Source organism: Periplaneta americana, chromosome 1 (genome assembly GCF_040183065.1).
Source record: "Periplaneta americana isolate PAMFEO1 chromosome 1, P.americana_PAMFEO1_priV1, whole genome shotgun sequence".
Taxonomy (NCBI): domain Eukaryota; kingdom Metazoa; phylum Arthropoda; class Insecta; order Blattodea; family Blattidae; genus Periplaneta; species Periplaneta americana.
Genome location: NC_091117.1, coordinates 187,359,812 through 187,387,014, shown reverse-complemented (window position 1 = coordinate 187,387,014; position 27,203 = coordinate 187,359,812). Strand labels below are relative to the sequence as shown.

The window sequence follows — 27,203 nt, the reverse complement described above, 5'->3', positions numbered from 1 at the left end:
TTTGGAATAAAGTGATTTCTTACGAACACAAGAATGCTGTCAATTCTTCTCTATAGTAGGGTATAGGCGTAGGGTCTACTGGTAACTGATAGGCTGCAGCGGCTATTTCCTTAGGCATTAAACGAAGTGTTTTAGGAAGCCTTTTGTTGAAAATGTAGGCCTATTCACTGGGAATTACCACTTATCTTCAGATTATTCTTAAATTGATTTTGAAGTGTTTATTGACCAGTCTATTTAATTAGCTTGCCAAACCTCAACTTCCGTTGGACATACAATAGAAAGAAAGCTTTTGTGTATTTTGGACGCTATCTTTATTGATCTACAGAACATGATGTAACTTAACTCGAATCTACTTAGGAAGAGGGTTGGACTCAGGGTTGGCAGATAATGGAATCGAAACCGTCGTATTAATGAAAATTGTCGTACTTCAGCATAAAATTGTCGTACATTTCTCAACTTCCTAATATGTTCACTGCTGTGTAGTAATGGTTAGCACGTCTGAGTGTGAAATGAGCAGGCCAGAGTTCAAATTCCAGATGAGACGAGTTATCTGGTTGACGTTGTTTCCGGGTTTTCCCTCAACCCATTAAGAGCAAATGTTGGTTAACTTTCGGCGCTGGCGTCATTTCGCTGGCATTATCATCTTCATGTCATTACGCAGTTGATAAAGAATCACAAAATAAATATATCTACCAGTAAATTTTAGTTCCAATTAAAAATACTACTAATAAATAGTTCACATCCACAATGACATTCAGCATTGAAACAAATCACCACCCATTTGTTCTTCATCAACACTGTCATCGCAGTAAGGCGTGCACGATGACGCTTGGTTAGAATAAACTTTCTTATATTTAAAGTCAGCAGAATTTGATCTTTGGCCGGAGCAGCGGCAGGTAGGATTATTTTAGTATCAATAAATGCGGCGGCTGAAAATTAATTCATCTACAGTCGACTCAAACCCGACACCTCTATAATGTCGGGGTGTTTAGACTTCTTGATGCTACTGCGGTACTACTTAATTGATAAAAGATTTTCTTTATCGAAAAAACAAGGAAGTTAATAAAATTAAACTCGTATTATTTTGATATAACTGCGCCGTCTACGTGAAATCTAGAGCTCAAGATGACAAATTATGACTTGCATGGTAAGCATAGTTACCAGAACGATTTTCAACCCCCCCCCTTAAAAGCATGTTTCTTTCATATTAGTCCAGGACATATTAAATGAAGAAAACTTGTCTAAAAGGGACGAATTATCCATCAATTTTATTTTAATTACAGACCAACATTATAAGTTCCCAATTATTTTTTCCCTTCAGTGAAATGGTTGTACAAAATTGCGTACGACATAGATTGCGGTCGTACCTCGTATAATTAGTCAAAATATTCGTATGTGTACGACTATAGTCGTACGTATGGCAACCCTGGTTGGACTAAATAGGGTGATTAATTTTGTGGATCGTAATTTTATTCTTTCCTGGCTTAGGAAGTTCAATAATGTAGCTAGGAGTGTTTCCAAATTTTAAGAAAATACCCAATCCAGAGGATAGCATTATGCAACGAGCACATTCTGTGCTCGTTGGCATTATGTTAGTTACTGGTACCATACTGTAAAAAGAAAACTGTGCCAGTGGAAGTGGTGGTATAATTGCATCACGGGTTCATTTAGTTCAGGTTTTGAGTGTTTTGACCATAGACAAATGGTTTTGACATTTGTCTATGGTTTTGACCACATGACGTCACACACCCCAACTCGGAACCCGCGTTAGACATACAATAGTAATACAATAATATGATCCCAGTGTCACAACTTAATTATGTGAACGATATCATTTCTTCATCTGCAGGAATAGACTGAAATCGTTAAAACCATAAAATTGATACAAGGTATATAAAAATAGCCATACTTGCCGAATTTAGAGTTGTTAGAATGGCAACACTGCTTACCACAGCTCCTATTCGCTGGTTACCATAGCAACCACGCTTGCATAAGAGGCATAAATGGACAGTTTTCTCGCTTCCTTGAAAGTAAATGAATTTTATGAAGGACAGTTTTATTTCATATTTTTGTTTATACGTACATTTGTAATTGCGATTTAAAATGGATGTTGAAACTTGGATCCAACGAAAAAATAATATAACTCGTAGAAGATTCTTAGAGCTTCATCTGGAAGTGCTCAGTTCCTTACCAGCAGGTACCGGTACACAATTTTTCGTGTATACGAATTTCTTAGTTTACTGTGCACCAAACAAACTTGTTGCCATTAAATTAGGAATTAATGTTTTTAACTAGAGATAGATTGTAATAAACATCGTACCATTAGATTAGGAAATAATGTTTTCGACTAATTAAATATATAGTTACGGTACAGTAATTTATACGAACATCTTGTCATTAAATTAGGAATTCATGTTTTCATGTGGTTAGGTAATATAGATATTAATATAATGCACGATTAGTTACATAGCCTAGATTATATAGCCTACAAACCTAACCTTGCAAATTAGTAAACTTTATTAATGTAGCCTATAAGTGCAACGAATGTTAAAACGATAAAGAAAATGGATCTTTCTTCTGCAAAAAGTGGAAAAATCATAATTCTTTGCATATATTTTCAGACAGATTAACCTTTTACTTGAATGATTTGAGGGAAACCTCCGCTAGAAAAATACAAACAGCTTGGAGAGGATATAGAGCAAGACGGACATTTTCTGAAATTAGAACTGAATTGGTGAAGGAAAGGGTGAGTATTATTGTAATGTGGGTTTACTTTGACTCGCCCAAGTTTTTTTTTATTGCTGTTTTTTTACTGGCCCAATTACGGATATTTATGTTGCATGTATCTAATACACATATTCTAGGATTGTTGAAATTTCCAGATGAGTGTGAGTGTGGTTAGGATAGGTTATTTAGACTAACTTCCTGAGTTTTAACTATGGCCGTGTCTCAAAGCTACATTTTCAGCTGAAGTGAACTAGATTGTTGACTAAATAGCCGGATGTGACGTCAGAAGTTATGATCCAAAACTACATAGTGCATAGCAATCAAGTCCGTAGTAGCTAGTAAACGAAAATGCTTGCTTGATTGTTGACTTGTTCACTAAACAAACATGGATACCTCAACAGCAATTGGGGTTATGAAATTTTAAAATGCTTTGGAAGTGAAATACTGTAAATATAGTGTAGAATAACACGTTAACTTTGAACACTGACATTGTTAGTACCTTCTGCACAATGTTTTAAACATTATTGTAATATATTAGGCCCTTCTTATCTTTTCCACATAACTCGTAATGAAACTGCATTAGGACACTGCCTTTTTAATTCAGTGCTGCACCGTGATGTCATAGTTTTTAGAAAAATAGTCAATGTTCCAAGCATTCATTTCCAAAGCTCCCTAGTGTGTAGTTTACAGTCACCTAGTTGCTAGTCACTAGTGTGTAGTTTGGACTTGAGCTTTGAGACACGGCCTATGTTAAGCAATACTTGAGCATTGCTGTATTGAATTCAGAAATAGATCTGGATAGAGAAGGAATAAAGAAGGCATATAGAAATGCTTAGATGGTCTCTGGACATCTCAGTTTTAATAAACACATTGTACATAGGCATATCTATTTAATATCGTAATGGTTGACGCCCTCGGTAGCGCAGTTTATATAGCGCTGGCCTTCTGTGTTCGAGGTTGCGGGTTCGATCCCGGCCGAGGTCAATGGCGTTTAAGTGTGTTTAAATGCGACAGGCTCATGTCAGTAGATTTACTGGCATGTAAAAGAACTCCTGTGGGACAAAAATTTCGGCACACCAGCGACACTGATATAACCTCTGCAGTTGCGAGTGTCGTTAAATAAACCATATTTATTTATTCATAATGGTTTAGTTGAAGAGCCCTGAAATTTTAACAACTTTAAGAACTTTCTTATTTAGCAGTGTCATCATCTGCACATAAAACTCCTACTATACATCTAAAAATTCATGATCAAGAAATCAGAACACACCAAGAACCAAAATACCTAGACATAACTTTAGATTCAAAAATCTCATGGTAGAAACACAAAGAAAATATAGCTAAAAAAAGCGAGAGATCAAATGAATCTCCTCAAAAGATTTGCTGCAAAATGGGGTTCATAATTTAATTAAACTCCACCTAGCTATAAGACATATATAAAACCAGCTTTTCTCTATAATTGTGAAACATCGTTTTTGTTTGTTGTTTAGTCAACTGACCAAAAAAAGGTTGGAATCTCATAAGTGACACCAATCAGGCAACAAGGTCGAGAGATAATGGGGTAGAGTGACCAGTTCCTTTCCCCCTCCAATGCATGCATCACTAACTAGTAACATACAGTAGCGTGCAAATTAATCCGAACAACGTAATGACTTATGCAAAAACACTCAAACGGGATAAAAAAAGGATCTAGGACATACCTCAGTAATCTATGTGGCCTCCCTTGTTCCTAATAACAGCTCTGAGACGATTTGGCATGGATTCCACTAATTTCCCACAAATATTCTTTATTTCTTCATCGCGAAACCATACACCAATGAGGGCAGAAATCATCTTCTCCTTTGTAGAACAATCCATTTTTTGCATTCTTCTTTTGCAAATTGACCGACCACAAGCTCTCAATGGGGTTGATGTCGGGTGAGTTGCCTGGCCAGGGGAGTACCTGAATATTCTTCTTGTTGAAGAATTCTGTAGTTTTTCGAGGCGTATGGCATGGTGCCAGGTCTTGTTGGAACACACCTCTGCCATCCGGAAATGATTTTTGCAGCTGGGGTACGATTCTGGTTTCCAATAAGTGAATATATTTGTCAGAATTCATCATTCCCTTGATAGGTATTAATGCTCCAGGCCCTTCATGTGTAAAACAACCCCAAAACATTACTTTAGGGGGGTATTTGGGTGCTTGTTGGAGATGAGCTGCTGTTACTTTTTCGGATCCTTTCCGTACATAAGAAAGACGGTGGCCGTGGATCTCGAAATGAGACTCATCAGAAAAAAGTACATTCTTCCAGTCATTCACTGTCCAGTGTTGATGTAATTTTGCCCACATTAAGCGTTTTTTGCACATAACAGGGGTTAGCAGTTGCTTCTTAATATGTTTACAAGCCTTTCATCCAGCTTCCAAAAGTCTACGCCGCACTGTTGTGACGTGAATATTCGCCCCAGTGGTAGCCATTAACTCGCGGGTTAAGTCGACAGCAGTTAGTCTAGGATTTAATTTACTTTTCCTGACAATTAAACGATCATCTGCAGGTGAAGTCTTCCTTTTTCCGGCCACAGTTTCCTTTTTTCTGGGGTGTGATGGATCCAGTCTCCCTGTATCATTTTATGATCGAATTAACAGTAGCCAAACCGATGTGACATTCTGCAGCAATTTGCCTCTGTGTCATAGAAGAATGCTCTGCTAATGTTATAATTTTAGACCATTTTCGTGGAGTTGTATCCATTTGTGAAGACGACAGAATGTACACAGGATTGCAGTATTAAGTCTTCAACACAACTGAAATGCTTATAAGTACAAAACGACAGGCAAAATGTCACATATTATAAAAAAAATAATGACAGACCTTCAACAATGGAATTACACATACTACAGATGTCAATTAAAGTGGTATGAGCAGCTGTGAGGCCAACAATGACAGAAAATGTAAAAATATGTCGTGTTCGGATTAATTTGCACGCTACTGTATTACACTAATCAAACTTCAGATTTATACAAAACAATGCCACTGGCATAGCTCAGTCGGCTAAGGTGCTTGCCTGCTGATCCGGAGTTGCGTTCCGGCGCAGGTTCGATTTTCACTTGGGCTGATTACCTGGTTGGGTTTTTTCCGAGGTTTTCCCCAACCATAAGGCAAATGTCAGGTAATCTATGGCAAATCCTCGGCCTCATCTCGCCAAATATTATCTCGCTAACACCAATCCCATCGACTCTAAATAACCTCGTAGTTGTTACAGCGTCATTAAATAACCAAGTAAAATAAAATAAAAATACAAAACAATATTTAACAGTGCATTATGGTTAATTATCCAATTACGAAATGCACCACTCTGTCGATCCCATGGAATGACAAATGTCTCAATATCAGTGGGAAAGTTAAAAAATAGCTCAACAATTCCTGTATCTGTTCCAATAAATCTTTCCATGAAATTGTGTTTTCTTTCTGTAAACGGCTCCGGGGAAACTTATTTTTTACGCCCCTCATAATTGCGCTCAAGTGGCCAGAATTTGTACAAGCACTTGTTTTGACTTTATTAACATGATGAAAGAAAAATAACTTTTTTTTTATCTGCCCCCATAACAATGTTTGCTTGTCAGGTATCAAGATCACTAGCCCTGCCAGTATTAATGATATAAGAGAAAATAAGTATCCGTCCACTTTCTTGATGAAAATTGTTGAGCTCATCGTATGGATCCTCCAAATATCAAATCAGAGCAGTGTGCCTAAACTTTGGAGTGCTGGTTTTCCCCAAGAATGCTGTCCTTGTTTGAGCTAAATATGTCTTACGGTTTTTAACTACAAGTGATTACCCAACTGACCTGAGATGAAGATTGTTTATAATGATTCCTTGATTTGCTGGCAGGCTGCTATAACCATACAGAGAAGGGTTCGCCATTGGCTTCATAATCGAGCAGAGAAGAAGAATTACAGCCAATTTGCTCCATTGACTCAAAGGATTAGCGAGGATAGACTGCAGGTCTTGCAGGACGAGGTGTGCAGGTAAGAATCTGTGCATCTTGTCTCTCTTACTTACTTACTTACTTACTTACTTACAAATGGCTTTTAAGGAACCCGAAGGTTCATTGCCGCCCTCACATAAGCTCGCCATCGGTCCCTATCCTGTGCAAGATTAATCCAGTCTCTATCATCACACCCCACCTCCCTCAAATCCATTTTAATATTATCCTCCCATCTACGTCTCGGCCTCCCTAAAGGTCTTTTTCCCTCCGGTCTCCCAACTAACACTCTATATGCATTTCTGGATTCGCCCATACGTGCTACATGTCCTGCCCATCTCAAACGTCTGGATTTTAAGTTCCTAATTATGTTAGGTGAAGAATACAATGCATGCAGTTCTGTGTTGTGTAACTTTCTCCATTCTCCTGTAACTTCATCCCGCTTAGCCCCAAATATTTTTCTAAGCACCTTATTCTCAAACACCCTTAACCTATGTTCCTCTCTCAGAGTGAGAGTCCAAGTTTCACAACCATACAGAAGAACCGGTAATATAACTGTTTTATAAATTCTAACTTTCAGATTTTTGGACAGCAGACTGGATGATGAGAGCTTCTCAACCGAATAATAACACGCATTTCCCATATTTATTCTGTGTTTAATTTCCTCCCGAGTGTCATTTATATTTGTTACTGTTGCTCCAAGATATTTGAATTTTTCCACCTTTTCGAAGGATAAATCTCCAATTTTTATATTTCCATTTCGTACAATATTCTGGTCACGAGACATAATCATATACTTTGTCTTTTCGGGATTTACTTCCAAACCGATCACTTTACTTGCTTCAAGTAAAATTTCCGTGTTTTCCCTAATCGTTTGTCTGTTTTCTCCTAACATATTCACGTCATCTGCATAGACAAGAAGCTGATATAACCCGTTCAATTCCAAACCCTGCCTGTTATCCTGAACTTTCCTAAGCATCTTGTCTCTCTATTCTTAAATAAGTTCTGTCTGTGTATTTGTCTGGTCTGGTATTCTATGTGCAAGATTGACTGTGTTAACTCCTGGCTTTTATTATTTTCAACAGTCTTTATATAACATGAGGCAATTTAGAGTTGTAGAATTCTTTGAGTATTACGAATTCTTTTATCTGAACATTCTCATTGTTGCCTAATAGGCAACAGAAGATCATGGCAATTGAGTGGTGTGAAATGAAATATATTTTCTAATGTCAACTGGAGTTCTGTCCTTCCCAATGAATTGTATTGCAATTTAAAACTTTTTAAAATGCAAAAATACTGCACAGTGCAATGTGTCAATGTAATAACTGTCAGGTCAACATTTTGTTGTTAAAAAATATTGGAGTGCAAGAGGTCAAATGACTTTATTGTCAAATGCCTGGCATTAGAAAACAACAACAACATTTATACTGGTTAAGTGGAAGAGAAGGCTTTATTAACTTAACTCTGGCGTAGAAATAAATCTTCTAAATAAATAAATAAATAAAATAAATGACTTGACGAAACTGATTAAAAATTATTTTTCTCTTGATCACTTTTTCTCTCATCACACTTAGCTGCTTGTACACAATTTTTCTTCCAATTCAATATTTTAAAAGGAAACTGATTAAAAATTATTTTTCTCTTGATCACTTTTTCTCTCATCACACTTAGCTGCTTGTACACAATCAATTTTTCTTCCAATTCAATATTTTAAAAGATATATTGAAAATTACTTGCCAAAGATTATTTCATATGCTAAAGATTTGATAAGATTTTAAAACATATGCTTCAAGTCCATTGTCACCTATGTAGGTCTATCTATCAAGTATTACAATATAAATATGTAAATCTTTTGGAGAATAAGTAGGCTGTACAAAACAATATTTGTATTACATTGCATGGTACCCTAAAACTAATAATATTACAATTGCATATTGTTTTAAAATAAAATATTTACAATTAGTTATTCACCTAGATTATAGGTTAGAATCTTCTTAATTAAAAAATACGTGTATTGATACTTAAGTCTAGATATCTGCATTGCAGTTTCCTTATATGCATTGTTTTTCTAAATTTTACTGTAGTACTCCACAGTACCCATGGCATGGGTTTAATTCATATAATTGAATTAACTCGCAAACAACTTCTCTCAGCCAGGACATCATGTTTTCTATGGTTCTTGGCACCATAATATTTTCGAATCCCATTGGTCAATTCCTTCAAAGAATTCTAAAGTCTTTGATCAATTAGAGCATATTCTTATTTACTTTCAAGGCAATCAAAGACTTTTACAATACACATATCAGGTATTGTCAAGTCTTGGAAAGTATTGTAAAATACTGAATTTGACAATAATTTGATCATGTACAAGCAATTTTATTCTAAAAATAGATTTGGTGCAGAAAATATCTTGAGCTTAGACACCATATGCGTAATTATGTATTTTAAAGGACTTACTTACTTACTGGCTTTTAAGGAACCCGGAGGTTCATTGCCGCCCTCACATAAGCCCGCCATTGGTCCCTATCCTGAGCAAGATTAATCCAGTCTCTATCATCATATCCCACCTCCCTCAAATCCATTTTAATATTATCTTCCCATCTACGTCTCGGCCTCCCCAAAGGTCTTTTTCCCTCCGGCCTCCCAACTAACACTCTAGATGCGTTTCTGGATTCGCCCATACGTGCTACATGCCCTGCCCATCTTAAACGTCTGGATTTTATGTTCCTAATTGTGTCAGGTGAAGATTTTAAAGGACATAAAATAAATTTTAAAATGCTTCTTAAATAGAAATAAATGATTTTGATTAACTCATCATTGTGAGAAAATCAGCTTTAAACAGTTTTGAACTTCACAAATTTCACATCATTGCCGGAACTGAAACACTTACATGTCAGTGGACACATTGTTTTCAAAATATATCAAGAATTCTTATGTAAAATTTGCAAACACTCATAACGACTAACTTGTGCAACATGTTCCATGGCATGCTTATTGTAGTTCCAAATTGTTTCTGCAGGTGGCAGGACAACCATGACAATGTAATCTTCCCAGGAATGAAAGAGATGACTGAGGCGCACCTGGAAGTGCAAAAAAAACTAACAAACTTCTACTGGAAAGCTGGTGAAAGGAACAACCGACAACAGAGTATAGAAATGAAGTGTGCGCAATTGGAAGCCATCTCAATGCTGATGAAAGGTAAAGATGCTCTGGTAGATTTGAGATCCCACTGTATATAGCTGCAGTATGATGATTTAGACCAGCTATTTTCAACCAAAGTGTACCGTGAATGATCCACTGGTATGCTGCGAGAAAATGAAAAGAGTAAAGGTTGCAGTAGCAAAAATTGGAAAAATAAAAGCAAAGAGAGTAGTAAAAAAGTAAGTCCAAATAGTCAATTTTTAGCAAATGCACCATAAGTCAAAATTCATTAAACACATTCCCTCCTAAAACTCTCCAAATTATTCCCTGGTTGGGAACCACTGGTTTAGATTATATGAGTGTGCCATGGGATTTTAAATTACACCTTTAGTATGCCACATGTTGAAAAATGCTGATTTAGACAGTCTGATATGACTACATAGCTAACATGGTTGAAAATGGTTTCTGGACTTCTGAAATAGATGACAAAGGGATAGATTGTGGTTTTGCATTATTCCAATGAATGCATGAACCTCATCTTGTAGAATAAAGGAATCTTTTTTTCTGCATAATCATACAACATAATATACTCATTTGGTTTAAGAATCAACGCTAGTTCATTTTCGACGAAACTACACTGTTGAATACATAAGAAAAAGTGATGTAATAATATCTCTAGTTTTCAAAGAAAGTATCCAGACATGAATCATGAGTTTCAGGTGCCTTATCGTCACTAATAGTTAACTCCTAATTTAACAGACTTCGAATATTTTTTGTATATTAGAACGTTTGCTAATTTAACAATTACCTTATTTTATCGAATACCCTACCCACTTTTTTTTTTCCAAAATAATACAAGTAAAGAATACGAAGTTGGCAACATTACCCGAATTTTTCTCCCATGCAATTCCTGAGGTGGTAACACATTCCATTATCTTCCCATGCGGGTATTTTAATTCTTCTTCTTCTTCTTCTTCTTCTTCTTCTTCTTCTTCTTCTTCTTCTTCTTCCCTTCAACTATTAGGCCAAATGGCCTGTTACGATCTCACAGTTGAATTTTCAATCCAGCGCTTCTTTGGACGACCGAGAGATCTCTTCCCGTTTGGACGATAGTGGAGCATGACTTTTGGGATTCTATCTCTATGCATGCGATGCAGATGATTTATCCAATTGTTCTGATAATGTTTTACGTGATTAATTACAGGTTCTAGTTGTAATTCTTCCATTACATCTTCATTGCATTTGTGATCCCATTTCAAATATCCCGCTGTATATCTCATAAATTTCATTTCATTAGCCGTTATTCTGCTTTCGTCTTTCTTCCTCAATGTCCATGCCTCACTGCCGTTACAAAGTACAGGTCTCGCCAAGGTCTTGTATAGGCGAATTCTAGTGTGCCTTTGTACTAGGGAAGGTTTCATAAGGGTGTTAATTATCCCCATTGTTTTGGTGTATTTAGAAATTTTCTGTGAAATGTCTACTTCATCGAAAAAAAATAATGTGTATCCGAGATGTAAAATAATTTATCCTTTCCAATATTTTTTAATCTAAACATATTTTGCTAGGTACAGGGTATTTTCCGCAGAAGGCCATAATTTTAGTTTTTTCTTTATTGATTTTCATATCATATTTAATTCCAATTTTGTTAAAATTAAAAATTGAACGTTGTAATTCATCTTCTGAGGATGCCACCAGAGCTAAATCGTCTGCAAAAAGTAATGAATCTAGTTGTAAATGTCTATTGAGTTGTATATATCCATGAGGCAATTGTTTCCATTCTCTAAATATTTGATTCATATACTGTATATAATAAATAGCAACGGTGAAAGGCTGCAGCCTTGTCTTACTCCTGTATGAATTTCTGTCCAATGCGATAATTTATTGTCACACCTTACTGCAATTAGATTTTTTTTTTATAGATATTATATATGTTTGTTATAAGTTGTGGAACATGATCGGTGGCTAATACATTTAATAATTTATTTCTCTTCACCCTATCAAATGCTTTTTCCAAATCAATGAAAGCAATATGTGTTTCTAAGTTGAATTCCCGGTGTTTTTCCATCAATAATTTTAATGTAAAATATCCATTGCAACATGATCTTCCCTTTCGGAAGCCATTTTGTTCTTCTCCGAAGAATGTTTCATAATGTTTTTCAAGTTCAAGTGTGATAAGTGTATAGTCTGTGCGTCTTATATTTTCAATGGGTTCATTCGCTCTTGTAAAAAAGTGTAGCATCTTCAGTCAGCTGCACGAAATAGAGCACGATTGTGTATGGAGAAGTGACAGTGAAGCCTATTGCCTGGCCAACAACAATGATGATGATGAAAACTGCAGATAGTGATAGCAAGTATTTATTATAACAAACCACATAATATCATACAAATAAAGGTAGTTAATTTATTGATGTATGCTATTAATATTGCAGGATATCGTGTAAATGGCTGATTAAGAAAGACAACTGACATGCATACAGTGCACACACATAGGATGACTTTGAAATGTGTCCTGTTGCGGGATAAAATTTATTGTTAACTGGACTATATTTGTGTTTAATTGTTTTTAATTTATCGTGAATACATTTATTGAAAGTTTTATCTATGTGTTTTTTTCTTCTTTTCCCCTTTTCTAAAGTGAGATGTGCTGCTTATTTAAGGGTGTGGGGTATTCGAGAAAATACGGTATTATGTTACCATTGTGGTTCATCATAATTGAAGGAATGAATCTAATTCTGGACTTGCACTGCGTGTTTCGTTACAGATCTTCCTGCGCTGTCAGAAAGTGAAAATGTCGATTTTAGTTGGTACCACTGCTCTTCACTGCCTCTTGCAACTGCTGCTCGACTTTCTCACAAGCAGAAATTGCGTTCTCTCAGCGCTCCCTGGTGGAGTAATCTCAAAATGTAGTGCTGCTCTGATGCTATGGCAGTATACATCATGTTGCAGTTGCTGGCAGTTGATGTTACAGGTGTGTGAATACCTGCTGCAGCTATAATATCCCAGAATAATTACTGGAGTTTTCTTGTTTAAATATGATGTATGAATTGCATGTAAAGACATTTTAGCAAAGATAACTAATAAGACCAATATACAAATGTCGATTACTACATCGAAGACAAATGGTATTTTAATTTGTAAATAAAAAGATAGTTTTTGCACCCTAGTGATCCGCTAAACGGTTGACGCTATGTTGACGTCAGTAGTGATGTATGTTAACATCCGTGAAACATAAGTAAGATCGTAAAATATTGGTGTATGTGTTCCTTTAATGTCCTTTATCAGAGAGCAAGAAATCTCAACGAAAAATTCTTTCTTGAGCCTTCTTGTACTCGTGAAATTTCGGCCAGTGTATGGAACCAGTGCCCATCCATCAAGATGAATTTGAGCAGCTACAGCGAGTAGCAAAATTCAGTTTTGCAAGCTAGCTATAATGGCTGGGTGGATCATTGTGCTAACTAGCTGGTAGGAATTGGACCTCTATAGGCTGTTGTGCAAGGGATTTGTTTGTTTGCTTGATGTTTTGAAATGTTCTCGGATTAATATTTATTTTTGTCAGTTACTCTCATTTTGTTCCACTTATTTTATCTCTTAACAAGATGCAGTGGCAGCTTGTGCCTCAAGTAGTAAGTGAAGAAATACTTATGGGCATGCAAAAAAGTATATATATATATTTGCTTTCTTTAAAAATGAAATATCAGTAAATTAGTAAGTCAGACAAGCATAACTCGGTGTTACAGTCCAGAAGATGTGTGTTTAGCTCAAATCTCTTTACTTCAATAATGGGGGAGTCAAACAGAAGGTGTTTCACACTGTGAAGGTCTTCGTGGCAGGAACAAGTAGAGTCGATGTCTGCTGGAATGTTGAACCTGTCGAAGTAAGTTCCAAATTTACCATGTCCAGAAAGAAACTGTGTTGTTATGAAAGTAGATTTGAAGTGATGGCTTTTGAGTCGGTCGTGGATTGTTGGGAAGTAGGTGTTTCTTGTTAGTGACCGGTTGTGCTTGTCGTCCATCTAGTACTCCAGTTTTGATGAGTCTGTTGTCGTATTTGTTTCTTGATATAAGATATTGGTAGTAAAGTGTATGTCGGAGTTTCGCTGCTGGAGGCTGCTGCTTTCGCTAGCTCATCAGCTCTTTCATTTCCTCTTACACCAATGTGTCCATGGACCCAAGTGGGGCATATGTGGTGTGCGTACTTTTGAAGTAATTCCCTTGCCTCTATCGCTAATAATATTCATATTAATAAATGATACAGTAATAATAATTAATAAATAAGCAGTATATATCAGCGCCTATCCTTCAGCTGGCTGATGAAATAGTCTAAGAGGGGAAGAAAAATTGAAAGTCTAAAATACTCTTCAGGACTCTCTGTCTTGGAGTTAGAACATAGTGTTTGTCTCCCTGCAGTTCTTGGAATTTCCACCGTAATTCCAGTAAGTTCAGCAACACTTTCTGGCTCTTTGTACATTGACTGAAAATGTAATCGAAAATCTTTCAGTTCTCTTCCTAGATTTTCACACAGTTCAATCTTTCAGTTCTCTTCCTAGATTTTCACACAGTTCAACACATGTCCTATGGTCCATCTGTTTTGATTGTAGTAGACTGACTAAACCATGCAACAGGCTAAAAACGTGGCTAGCTACAATCATAGACAGCAAGAATGTTGATTTCTGTATGGCTGCCAAAAATGAAAATTTCAGAATCTGTGAATTCTTGTGTTTCTGTCACAGATTCAGTATCTGTGAATTCTTGTATTTCTGTCACAGATTCAGTATCTGTGAATTCTTGTATTTCTGTCACAGATTCGGTATCTGTGAATTCTTTTTTTTGTGTCACAGATTCAGTATCTGTGAATTCTTGTGTTTCTGTCACAGATTCAGTATCTGTGAATTCTTGTATTTCTGTCACAGATTCAGTATCTGTGAATTCTTGTGTTTCTGTCACAGATTCAGTATCTGTGAATTCTTGTATTTCTGTCACAGATTCAATGATAAGAGAAAATAGTTCAACCAACAAGGAAACTGCACAACCATTAAAGATACTGCTCAAATTGGCTGCACCATCAAAACCCAATCCACGAACATCATTCAGATGTAATCCCACATCATGAATGTTTTCTTTTAAAACATCAGCTAAAACAAATCCACGGAGATCGTAAAGAGGAACAAATCTGAGGAAATCTTCACTAATTATGAATTCACCTTTGTCTTTATCAACATATCATGCACAAAGTGTAAACTGTTCTGTCCCAGAAATATCAGCAGTTTCATCAGCCAGCACACTGAAAAACTTAGATTTGTTTATTTTCTCAACACATTTTTTACATACTGAACAACCAGCAGAGTCGGTAATCTCGTTCTGAATACCTTTCCTCAGATAAGTTGCATTAACATCTGCACTGTCAAGATGGTTTTTTAGAGTCACATCTCCTGCCTTAATTCTGAATCTTTTAATATTCATGCAGCTTGTGTCAACATGCAAAATGCCCTAAATATATTAACACAATGGTCAACCAAATGGAGGTTAAAAGTAAACGGCGAAAAATCTCAATTGATGGTCTTTACTAAACATTTTCCCAGGATTATAGACCAACTGAGTATTCAAAACCAAATAATACCTTTTACCACATCAGTTAAATATCTTGGAGCACTTCTAGACAAACGTTTATCTTACAGGCATCACATTCAAAACATAAGAGACAAAGCATTTCAAAGATACTCTATCCACTTTTCAAAAGTCTGACTTCAAGGAAAGCAAAAGTCCTGCTCTATACATGAGTCATCAGATCATACATCCACTAGTGCTGTAGATATGGGGCCAAGCTCATCCTCGCCACCTGAAGAGTCTGGAAGGAATTCAAAGAGCTGTCTGCAGAACAATCACTGGTGCACACTACCTCACGAACAATGTCAGACTCTACAGTGAACTTCATATACCCTTCCTGGTTGCTCATATTCAAGATCTACAGATTACATACAGGAATAAGCTACTTCATCATGTCAATCCTTTACTAAGAGACATAACATAAATTCAAACAAATACTTCCGTCTTTGACGGTTTTAGTAATCAATTTTCTTTAACAAAACCTATTTACATTTCAATTTAAAAAATCATATTTTGGTAAAAGGCAAGGGTCCAAGAGACCTGGTACTTTTAATAAAAACATCTTAGAAAAAAAAATTTCTGAATCTTAATTTCCACTTGCACTATAGTCAAGTGGCAGTTGTCCATACTCCTTGTGTTCGCTCAATGGTAAACCCTCTCGTCCACTGAACAAAACAGTATTAACAATAGGGGCAAGCTTTCCTCTGTTTTCACTTATTGTTTTTTTCAACTATGTGTTCATTTGAATGTTAACATCATCTGTATTTTTTTTTCAAAAACTGAAATAAAATTCTGTAATAAAATACACACTTTTATGTGATGCCCTTTTTTTCGTGGTCTTTGAATTCTTGTTTCGCATTTTTCCATTTTGTTAATGTTTTTTTTTTCTAATGAGCTCAACTGAACGTGTGCACCTTTCCCTGAATCAAATTCAGCTGCAAAAGTCACACAAAACTTACAGAAAGAGAGCCCTCATTTGCTTCGGAATAAGCTAACCATTGAAATTCTGTCTCCCATTAGTGTTGAAATTTCTTTTACCATGAGGAAATCTAAAATTTGGTGTTGGCACCCATGTTTTCGTAATATAGTTATAAATTTCTTGGTCTTCATGACGGCAATTCTGTGAATAAAAGGTGCCTATATCATAACGGTTTTAGTTCTGGCTAAGGTTTGAATGATTGTTTTGAATATTAGATAAGTACTAGGTTATGGTTTAGCTAGTTGACAAAGCTGGCTTCTATCTGGTTGTCTCATTCCAGGATCGAGGTCTTCATTGGGTCCTGCAGAGGCATTATCTGTTCCTGTAATTTCTGTTGATTCTGAACATTTTTTTTTTTTTTTGTTTGCAGACGAAAAAAAATAAACAAAGTTGCTTGCCTTCTTTTCTCCATTACTAAATAACTAAACAATGTAACACTACGAAATATCACTAACCAACAATGTACAGTAACTTGTAGCACGCTTTTAACTTGTTGAAAATAACTTTGGCTCACCCTACCACCAGCCACACTTACGAGAGTTCATTTTCAACAAACTAAATATTTAAGTTTTCTTTCTGATTCCAACATTTAATTTTTCCATTCATCTGGAAACAACCTTCTAGCATATTTGTCTGAAATTTTCCTAAGAGAATAATATATTTAAAGGAATAATCAGCAAAGATGTGTTTTGTCATTTTAATGAGAGCTGAATTTAGTGAGATACTGTGCGGTACAGTGTATGTTTCAGGAGTTAATTTTCCTTTGCTTTGCATTTCATACCAAGTCTTCAAAAACAAGTTAAATTCTATAAGAAATTTAATTTTCTCGTCATCCACACTGCGCACAGGATCACAACATTCATCTCTCAAGTTCCTACCTTTAAGAGGATGTTTCACATGTACAATTTTCCACCATCTAATTACAAGTTTCAAGAAAACAATTCTACCAAGCAAATCCCCATTATCTCCATTACTCTGCAGTAATGTTCCAATGCTGCAACATTTATAAATTGAACAACAGGAACAAACCTAAATATTGGAAGCATATTTGAATAATTTCTTTAAAGGAAATCAGTCAGTAGGACAAAATTAGCAGTAAATGATAAAGAACTGTTAAATATCCTTCAAAACAAACATAAATCTATTGAAACAATGTAGAATATAGTCTATAAGAATCAACTGACTGGTGACATTTTTATAACTACACAATGACACAAGAGTCAGAAAATGAGAAAATATTCAGGTTAAAATACTGACTATGCCCTTGAAAACAAACATTTCATTTACAGAAGTCACAGATGTACATGTCACTTTCTGCTCCTGCACATTCATTGTGTGGCCACATTTTATGCTGAAAACACATCACTCAAAGTTCTTCTTTTGAGTCTTCAGGAAAGAATCTCTCGCAAAACATGCAACTTGCATCCTCGTTGCCTGGGTATTCGCTTTGAGGAATTTCAAGATCTCTATCTCTGTCATCCAGAGAAGGATTGATTGGACGGTGTGACTTTTGGTGTTCCAACTAAGTACTTTAGTACGATTCTTGCCATCTCTCAGTGCAGTCCCTACCCGGAGATCTGATTGAGGAACTATTTTACCTCCGGAGAATGTTACACTGACGGACTCCATGAATCATAAGCAGTGAAAAATATAGTGGGACTGCGTTGGTGTTAATGCAGCTTCTGTGGGTACCTCTTTATTACTTGTTAGCTTAAACAACAAGTTTAAGCCCCCTCACCACGACAAGGTGAGTACCCATGAGAGGGAAAGATCTAGAAGTGCATTATTATCTTCTGATTCTGATGACAGCTGGTCCCGTTTTGGATGTCTTTTTCTTGCAGTTGAAGCTTTTCCACTAGTTGATGCTTTGCTTCCAGATTGTGTTTCTGAACCTGTCACGGGCATCTTTTTTCTTTTCACCGTGATTGTCTTCAAACGTCAATCTTTTCTTGCCCTTGTTGATTGCAGATTCTTCCAAAGACACAGACAACACTTCTTTATATGGTGTTCCAGTGATAACATAGGAACCTGCAGCCTTGCGATCTCGATTGGTGACTTTTTTCTTGATGGTTAGAACTGGAACAATATCAAATGGATTCACATGTACTGCGACTCTAGGTAGAACCTGGATCTGATGAAACAGAGGCTGTAGCTATTTCTCTGATAGTGAGTTTTGGAATCTGTAGTGTTGTGTTGCATACTTTCTCTGTCTGGATCTCGGAGGCTATGAATTCAGCATCAGAGAATATATTCTTGTTCAATGGATATACCCAGTTGTCTCATATCCTTTCACTGCAATCTCTCCAGTCTGGACTTTGAGGTAAGCATTTCCGAACAGCTCCATTACATCATATGGTGTAATAGAGAAACTGTCTTACTTCCCTACTGTAATATTCTTCCAAGGGACCCATAAAGGTCTTGTTCAGTGGCTGAAGCCTGTGTGTAGAATGAGAAGGAAGTGAAATGATGGTCACATGTTTTGCTCTAGCCATATCGATGACATCAACATTACGAACATGGCTGTAGTGGCCATCTAAGATAAGTAGAACGGGTGACTCTTCTATTGGACCTACTTTTTCATTGATTTCCGATTCTTATGACAGCTGGTCCCATTTTGGATGTCTTTTTCTTCTAGTAGAAGCCTTTCCACTAGTTGATGCTTTGCTTCCAGATTGTGTTTCTGAACCTGTCACGGGCATCTTTTTTCTTTTCACCGTGATTGTCCTCAAATGTCAACTCAACTGTCGACCTGGTTAGCAAGTTGGTATAGCGCTGGCCTTCTATGCCCAAGGTTGCGGGTTCGATCCCGGGTCAGGTCGATGGCATTTAAGTGTGCTTAAATGCGACAGGCTCATGTCAGTAGATTTACTGGCATGTAAAAGAACTCCTGCGGGACAAAATTCCGGCACATCCGGCGACGCTGATATAACCTCTGCAGTTGCGAGCGTCGTTAAATAAAACATAACATTTTCAAATGTCAACTTTTTCTTGCCCTTGTTGATTGCAGCTTTTTCCCAAGACACAGACAACGCTTCTTTATATGGTGTTCCACTGTTAACATAGGAACCTGCAGCCTTGCAATCTGGATTGGTGACTTTTTTCTTGATGGTTGGAACTGGAACAATATCAAATTGACTCACATGTACTGCGACTCCAGGTAGAACCTGGAGCTGATAAAGCAGAGGCTGTAGCTATTTCCCTGATAGTGTGTTTTGGAATCTGTGGTGTTGTGTTGCATACTTTCTCTGTCTCAATCTCGGAGGCTATGAATTCAGCATCAGAGAATATGTTCTTGTTCAATGGACATACCCAGTTGTTCTATATCCTTTCACTGCAATCTCTCCAGTCTGGACTTTGAGGTAAGCATTTCCGAACAGCTCCATTATGTCATATGGTGTAACAGGTCTGTTAGAATGTCTTAGAAACTGCCTTACTTCCCCACTGTAATATTCTTCTAAGGGACGCATGAAGGTCTTGTCCAGTGGCTGGAGCTTGTGTGTAGAATGAGAAGGAAGTGAAATGATGGTCACATGGTTTGCTCTAGCTATATCGATGACATCAACATTACGAACATGGCTATAGTGGCCATCTAAGATAAGTAGAACGGGTGATTCTTCTATTGGACCTACTTTTTCAATGAAGTGAGCAAACCATTCTGTGAAAAAATTTGATTGTACTCATCCAGAAGGGTGAGCTCTGCCAATTGAACCTGGATGCTTTCCTCTCATTATGATATGATATATGATATATTTATTCGACCAGCTTACATCGCTCGTGATGGTCCTTCACATTTCTGTATACAGTGCCATCACTCCCTTGGATACATAATATTCTGCTTACGCTTTTTCTAAACCTCCGGCTATTACATATAAATGACCCTGATCACTTTTCTATCACGTCCCTCACCTCTGTTTCCCTCCCTTCTTTATATATTTATCCTTCCCTTTCCTAGTTATCTGTCTTATTCTAACTAATCTCATTTAACTAAACAATCACTTCTCTCAGTTTCTTATTAATTGTTCCCAACATTGTTTATATTAGTTGAACTTTTCCATAGCTGTTAACTTATTTATTCACATGAATCACTAACGTTCACTAACCACTTATTCCCATTAATCTAATATGTATATTTTCAGACGAAGTAGTTTCTACAGTTTCATTACTTTTCCATTCCCACTTTCGTTATTATATTTGTATCACTACTTACTTATTATCACTTTCTGGTTATTACTTGTATCTTATCCTTTTTCACTAATATTCTCTTGCCTTACCGTCTTTTCTGTCACTATCACTCTTTTCACTTTGTCACTTTCCTAAGTTTTGTTACTCATGCATACAATTTTCACTTTATCACTTTCCTATGTCTTGTCACTCATGCACCAACCTCTTAAGTTGTAAGTTTTCTGTCTCTTATTTCTTCCCACAGACAAACGTCTATTCGGTGTTGCTAATGTTACTTCATCCCTTTCAGTTCTTGCAGAATCTTGTCTTCTTATCTTGGTATCTTCTTCATCTCTCGATCCTTTTTGTAATTGCTGACCCATATTTGATCTTCCAGCTGGATTCACTGAACTCTTTTTGCTGTTCTCAGCTCCTGTATGCCGTCCTTCTCTTCCTCTCATTAGTGCTTGCACCATGTTTAGAGGCATTGTTGTAGGCAATTACTGTGACAGTAGAACCTCTTCCTGTAGATGTGAGAGCTGCTGTCTGTCTTTTGCCCTTCCTTGCAATGACATGAGGAACTTCGCTTTGGACAATGGAAAGTCCAGCCTTGTCGATGTTGTAGACTCTTTCGGGATTGAATTTGTTTGTCGTATGCTTTTTCCAAAAGTGTGAAAAATTTCTGGACATTTTCTGCCCCTGCACATTCACTCAAGGATTCAACTCATTCTAGTGCCGAGGTCATGGAAAGCATGGGGCTCTACCTCCATGTCCCCCAAGTGCCTTCATGGCATGTTACGGGGATACCTTTACCTTTTTTTTTTTATGATATTTTTATTCCTGCAGTTTTTTTAATCTATTATATCGTAAGCTATTTTAGAAGAAACATTCTTTTCGCTCTGGCACTGGGGATCAAACCTAAGTCTGCATCTCTACATGCTAAATGCACTTACTGATTGACCTATACCAGGAACAGTCCACAGTATAAGTTCAAATTCTCTTATTTTCCCCTTTGGCCTTACTCCATGTTTTTATGACATTATGTCATAGTGATTCCTTAGACATCATGTGCTGTTTTAGTTAAAATACTGTATTGAGGTCGAACAAAAAGATGGAAGACAAATAACATGTGTGCTTGCACAGCGAACGATCGAATCTAACTGATGCTTACTGACTTGGTTGCTCAGCTGGTATGTCATTCAATGTAAGGACGTATCCTGATTCATTCAGAGTCATGCCACAGTGTTTAGCTTTTACAAAGGCGGCACTAAATATCTGGACAACTAATAACGTTTGGATATACCGTTGAGGAGTTAAATATGTGCTCCACTATCATGCCTTAACAGGAATATGTCGAATTAAAAATCACTCATAACAGTGCTACATGAATTGTGGAAAAATCTCAAATATCTAATTCACTAGTTCTTGCACAGTACAGATAACTCAAACTAGGAAGCTGCCTGGAGAGGGGAAGTAGTACAGCCAATGAAGGGGGCCCATCTACGATCCGTACCCATGTATAGTCACATTATGTGAAAAGTTGACCTCTTGATAATGTATTCAAGGTGCATTCTTCCTGTAATATATTGAGCAGTATTTTAATACATAATAATTCGTTTAATGTTATTGGTGTTAATGATTTATATTCTAATTGCAAAGGTATATTCATTAGTATAATATATGATTGACCCAAATGTTCCATCATTCTTCTAGTTATATGTGCCCAAATTGTAGATTATAGCGTTGTCATTAAACTTCAATTTTTCACTATAAATCAAAGAAAACAGATCACTTATTTATCTACACAATATGAACAAAACAATAAAAGGAAGACACAATTGAGTTTCTATTTAGTCCTTCCAAAGGGATCTCCTTTACTCCCGATAAATCTCCATCTGAATCGCTGTTCATTTCTTCTTCTTCTTCTTCTTTAGACTCTTCACAACTGTCCACGCCTTTTTCTATTAGAGGAGCTGCTTCATATATTCCTCTTCATATTTCATGGATTTTTCGCACTTCTTCTTCCAAGACTCTTCCGTGATTTCATTAATTTTTTTTTTCTTGTCAGTGCTATGACATCATCCATTTTGAATGTGTTCTTTGCAGCAATCCTAGTTAACGTCATCTTAGAAACTGCTATTGCTGCTGCCACTCTTTCCCGCATCTTCTTAACATGAGAAATATCCCGGCTTCAGTTTCTATTTTCATGAATTCCGTCACATTATAAATCACCTCACGAGTTTGACTATGAAGAACTTTGCCGGATAATGTACTACTCATCATAATAGAAGAAATACTTCTATCACAAACGACAGCCACACATGGACACAATCTTACACAGAATACAGCCTTCGCAACTTCTATTAGAACTGAGCTGTATCGTTCTAGTCCACAGTACACAGCAATAGGCGGACAGCGGTGGGGAGATGTGCTCTATGGGCCTGCGCAAACGAGATAGCTTGCTAGTTTGAGGCATCTGTACCTTCCTGCACAAATTTCTTCAGACGATTTTCATCTTTCCATACTTGCCAGCTGACAGAGGGAACTGTAGTTATCTGATCAAATGCTGGCAAGCATACGAGCATTTCAATTATTTACCACATATTTACACATGCATTACCTCTTGTGCCTTTTTATGTCCATCATGTCTTCCACAAACATCATTTGTACTTCGTACAAAGCAATTGATCCTAACATTGAAAAACCCATTTACACACACTTTAAAATATTCATTACATATTTTTTGCTCAACTGGCTTATCAACCAGTGGCGGCCGGTGAAGTTTGGGTCTAGGTGTTGCACTTTGTGTGATGAGTGGGGTAGAATTAGTTACCTTTATCAATACATGGTCATGAACATTTTAATCCAATGCTGGTACGTATATGATTAATATCAGTAATGCCCGTTCTTGTCCACGACTGTTCACCATCAAACAAAATACACAGAAAACAAAACAGTGCGTTTTTCACTTCACAACCACAAAGCCAGTCATGATTATTGTAAATTTTCATTCTAAAAATTCCCTTGAACTGTCTTTTCTCTGTAGTAACTGTCTGGACAATATTTAGAGCAGGCAATGCTGTACCAAGTTCTTTAATTTTTTTATTTTTCTTCGTCAGAAAGTACAGAGAAGTTCTTGTTTTGTAAACTATTTACAGAATTCGTAATGGTAAACGCATGTATATCACAAACTTGAAGAAAACATCACTTCACAATGCACTATAAAAATTGTGATAACTACCACATTTCACATAAAACTCATTAAAATCCAGAAAAGTTCCTGTTTTTTAAACATCTTACAAAATTCATAACATTATATGCCTACGTACCTATGCCACAAACTTGACGAAAATATAACATCCAATAAAAAAAAAAATTGTATTATGCAGCACAATTTACATAAAAGTATTTAAATTCCAACAAAAACTAAATATTTAAGAGAGGATTAAATGGATTTCACATGATTATAAAACGACTGGACCACGTGCTCACCTAGCTACACGTTGGTCAGGAAACAGGAAGTCAGGAAGTGAGAAACCACGTAAGAAACGAAGACTCGGAAAAAATCTGAAAATTTCGTCTCAAGTCACTATTCATCCAGCGAATGTGTCCATTCGGAATGGTCACTTCTGCAATCTACCGGCAAATACAAGAACTATTTGCTTCCGGTTGTTGCAAGAGCTTTGCTGTGACCAGCTGTGTTAACTGTTGGGATAGGGAACTCTGAACTGAGCCTGCCTTCAATACCAGCTGCTACACGAATGTGGCTGTTGCTAGAGCCGCACAACGACCACTTCTGAAGTATTCACAATTTGATGAATTTTATAAATGCTGATTATTTTATACTCGAATTCTTGAATTATATATAAATAAAAAAAAAGTGTATATATTTAAATTGGACGAGAAGGAAACTTAAAATCTGTTTAGTTATTTAATATAAACAAAATTTTAATGTGCGGGAAAAACTTGGTCACTGTGCAACGCTGCAACATGATCAGCGGCCGCCACTTTTATCAACTATACATATAATTTTCTCTTTTACTTTGTAAAGTGAGCTATTGAAAAAAAAATTCAATAAAATATTGGTTAAATATTCAACATATTTTTTCTCTTAAAAGTTCAGCATTCTTATTTGGGTACAACATTTCAGCATTGTTGTACCTTTCCATGCAAATATGAATGTCCTCTAAACTGAATGTTTCTTCATTCGATGCAAGTTGTTCTTAGTCATCATATGTCAGTGTACTACAGACCCATCCTGCTACATAATGGTGCTGTCTCCTGCACATGTTCATGTGCACTGTCTTTATTCCTAAAAGATTAAACTGATTACAATTATTAATGTCTACCAGCTGTATGTTGGATGTACATTTCTGAAAGCCTTCTTTTTTCAGTAAGTACCAAGATCAAGCTCTGAGAGGGCGAGAGAAGTTAATTGCTAATTGTCTCTCTGACAAATATCTAATCTAAATTTCTAATAGTCTGGGGTAACATTATTCCACCCTTTGACTGCAGAATAGAAAAGAAGTTTTCAACACATTCTTAGGTAAGATGTCGGGGTAAGGAGAAACTGGAAATTGTAATTTTCTTTTAAATCAGTCTATAATTGCCTTAGTCCACTAATATTCAAGAGCCAGCCTTTTATACAGGCCAGCATCACGTGCTCTATGCTGAAAGGATTGTTAAAGAGTCTCCATTCGAAGTCCATAGATTTCAGTTCTCCAAATCTGGCATTACATTCATTCAAGAGGTCAATCAGCACTGTTTATATTTCAAAAGCAAGTGTTTATGTTCATCATTTAATACTGTTTTCAGGGATGTGAAATGATACAAATCTCCTTCGTTTATGAATCCACATTTTAAACTTTTCCGTAAATGCTTTCAAGTTATCTAGCATGTTTGTAATTAGCTTGTCTTTGTCTTGTAAGCTCAGGTTAAGAGAACTGAGATGTAAGATTAAGTCAGACAGAAATGCTAAATCGCAAATCCAGCCGTCTTTTAAGTCTTAAAAAGTCTGTGTTGCTTGAAGATGGAGTTCGAAATAGACAAAATTGTCGCAGCAAAGAAGACCCAAAGAGCAAAATCAATGGCTTTAGTGGTACCTTAAGGGGGGACGAGAGCAGCTAATTCTTCTATAATATTGAAAGCTAACTGGGCAGTATCACTAGAACTCGAAATTTGTGCCTCGGGATTTTAAAGTTCTCTCTATATTGGTCATTAATTCGTCAATTTGGCGAGCTACAGTCTGTCATGATAAGCTTAATTTAGCAAACTCCGTTTTCTTGAAGGGATATATAATATCTGAAGGCATTCTTTAAAAAACTTGCCATCTGAGAATGATTTAGATTTCTTTCTGATAACAACCGTCATCTGTTCCTTTTTTTTTTTTTTTTTCTCCCATTGTTGGTAACTCTATAGCATCTATTAGATGCTTTTGTTCTTGTTCTAGCATTTTGATATGTTTGTTGCATCTTTGAATGTCATACTGATTAACTGTACCAAATAGAAATTTTAATCCATCTACTACAAAATTTAGCACACCTCGTTTCTTTCGCTTTCCTATCACGGATTCTGTGTTTCCTACAAGATCAACCACTATATCCTTTAACTAGTCAACTTTTCTTATTTTAGACCAAAAATAGGTTTTACTGCTACGCAATCTGTATGCATATCATGTTTGATTTTGAATATTGCCACAAATTTGTACTAGCTTATTCATAGTTTCTTTCGTTTGTTGTTTTTCTGTCTCGTAATTTCTTCACTTCCTTATCTTCAAAGAATCCTTTTCCTCATATTAGCTACTTTCTTATTTTTCCTTTCATTTCTTGCTTCTTCTTCTTTCCTTGGAGCCTCTTTCACTGGTGTAACGGTGAGAATTGCCGATTTTGTTTCTTTCCTTCTTGTAGGATTAGTTTTCCTTGGTGCAGCCTTCGGGTGTAGTCTCACATCTTCTGGACTTAGTACAGCCTTTTCAGCATAATCTTCAACATCTCTTGTAGGTGTTTCGACAGTTTGCATCCCACTTACTGTTGGCTGGTTGTAATCTTGTGACAACACATGTAGGCTTTCACTGCTGATGTCTATGTGATACAACTCTTCCGGGTTAAGGTGCCATGGTCTACTGGTGTTGTTACTACCAGACGTTTTGTCTGCTACTGTGGCAGACTTCATCAGTGGTGAGGTATCCTTGGTCGAAGTGCTCTCGTAGGTGTACCTGTTGCAACTGTTACCGCAACTGTTTGTCTGTCCTTCTTAGTAGGGCTGGGGACTGGGTGTGGTGTCCCATTGTCACTGTGATCCGCACCCGTTTGACCTCGGTTTTCATTGTCCAATCGTCGTTCTGTTGTCGATGATTTGCTTTTATGTGAGTCCATTTCAGTACTGGATGCCAGCAATTGTTGAGCTTCAGACCTTCTTCTTTGCGGTTGAAGTTATTGCCATGTGTGTGTATCTCAATCGCCTCGCGATATAGTGAGGGGAAATAATGAGTCTTCTTGCTGAGGATGTCTGTGTCCTTGAATTGTATGTCGTGACTCCTGTCTTGAAATGCATATTCCACCACCGCCGACTTATCTCTCTATCCAAGTCTGCAGTTCCGTTGGTGTTCTGTTAGCCTGGTCTTGATGCTCTGTTG

At 36.7% G+C, this 27,203-nt stretch overlaps 2 protein-coding genes across 3 annotated transcripts in view; one reads left to right on the top strand and one right to left on the bottom strand.

Moving 5' to 3' along the window:
• Positions 1–27,203, bottom strand: part of LOC138705252 (uncharacterized) — an 84,798-nt gene that overhangs the window by 10,279 nt on the left and 47,316 nt on the right. The window contains exon 1 of one of the 2 annotated variants that reach the window (XM_069834118.1): positions 2,084–2,196. The exons of the other annotated variant lie outside the window; for it this stretch is intronic. The gene's annotated coding sequence lies outside the window, so the exon portion shown is untranslated. Of the gene's footprint in view, positions 1–2,083; positions 2,197–27,203 lie in introns of those variants that run through there. 2 annotated transcript variants of the gene reach the window in all.
• LOC138705247 (IQ calmodulin-binding motif-containing protein 1-like) lies at positions 1,922–25,958 on the top strand. The gene is made up of 6 exons (XM_069834071.1): positions 1,922–2,197; positions 2,622–2,746; positions 6,592–6,728; positions 9,705–9,883; positions 12,588–12,794; positions 16,689–25,958. The coding sequence occupies exons 1-5, from the start codon at positions 2,104–2,106 to the stop codon at positions 12,731–12,733; spliced, it is 681 nt and encodes a 226-aa protein (XP_069690172.1). The 5' UTR covers positions 1,922–2,103; the 3' UTR covers positions 12,734–12,794; positions 16,689–25,958.

Bases quoted from the DNA above. Each gene is read 5' to 3' on its own strand.
- LOC138705247 (XM_069834071.1), top strand. From the start codon at position 2,104: ATGGATGTTGAAACTTGGATCCAACGAAAAAATAATATAACTCGTAGA. The intron at 2,198-2,621 runs GTACCGGTACAC...ATATATTTTCAG, and splicing joins GCTCAGTTCCTTACCAGCAG to ACAGATTAACCTTTTACTTG. The intron at 2,747-6,591 runs GTGAGTATTATT...ATTTGCTGGCAG, and splicing joins CTGAATTGGTGAAGGAAAGG to GCTGCTATAACCATACAGAG.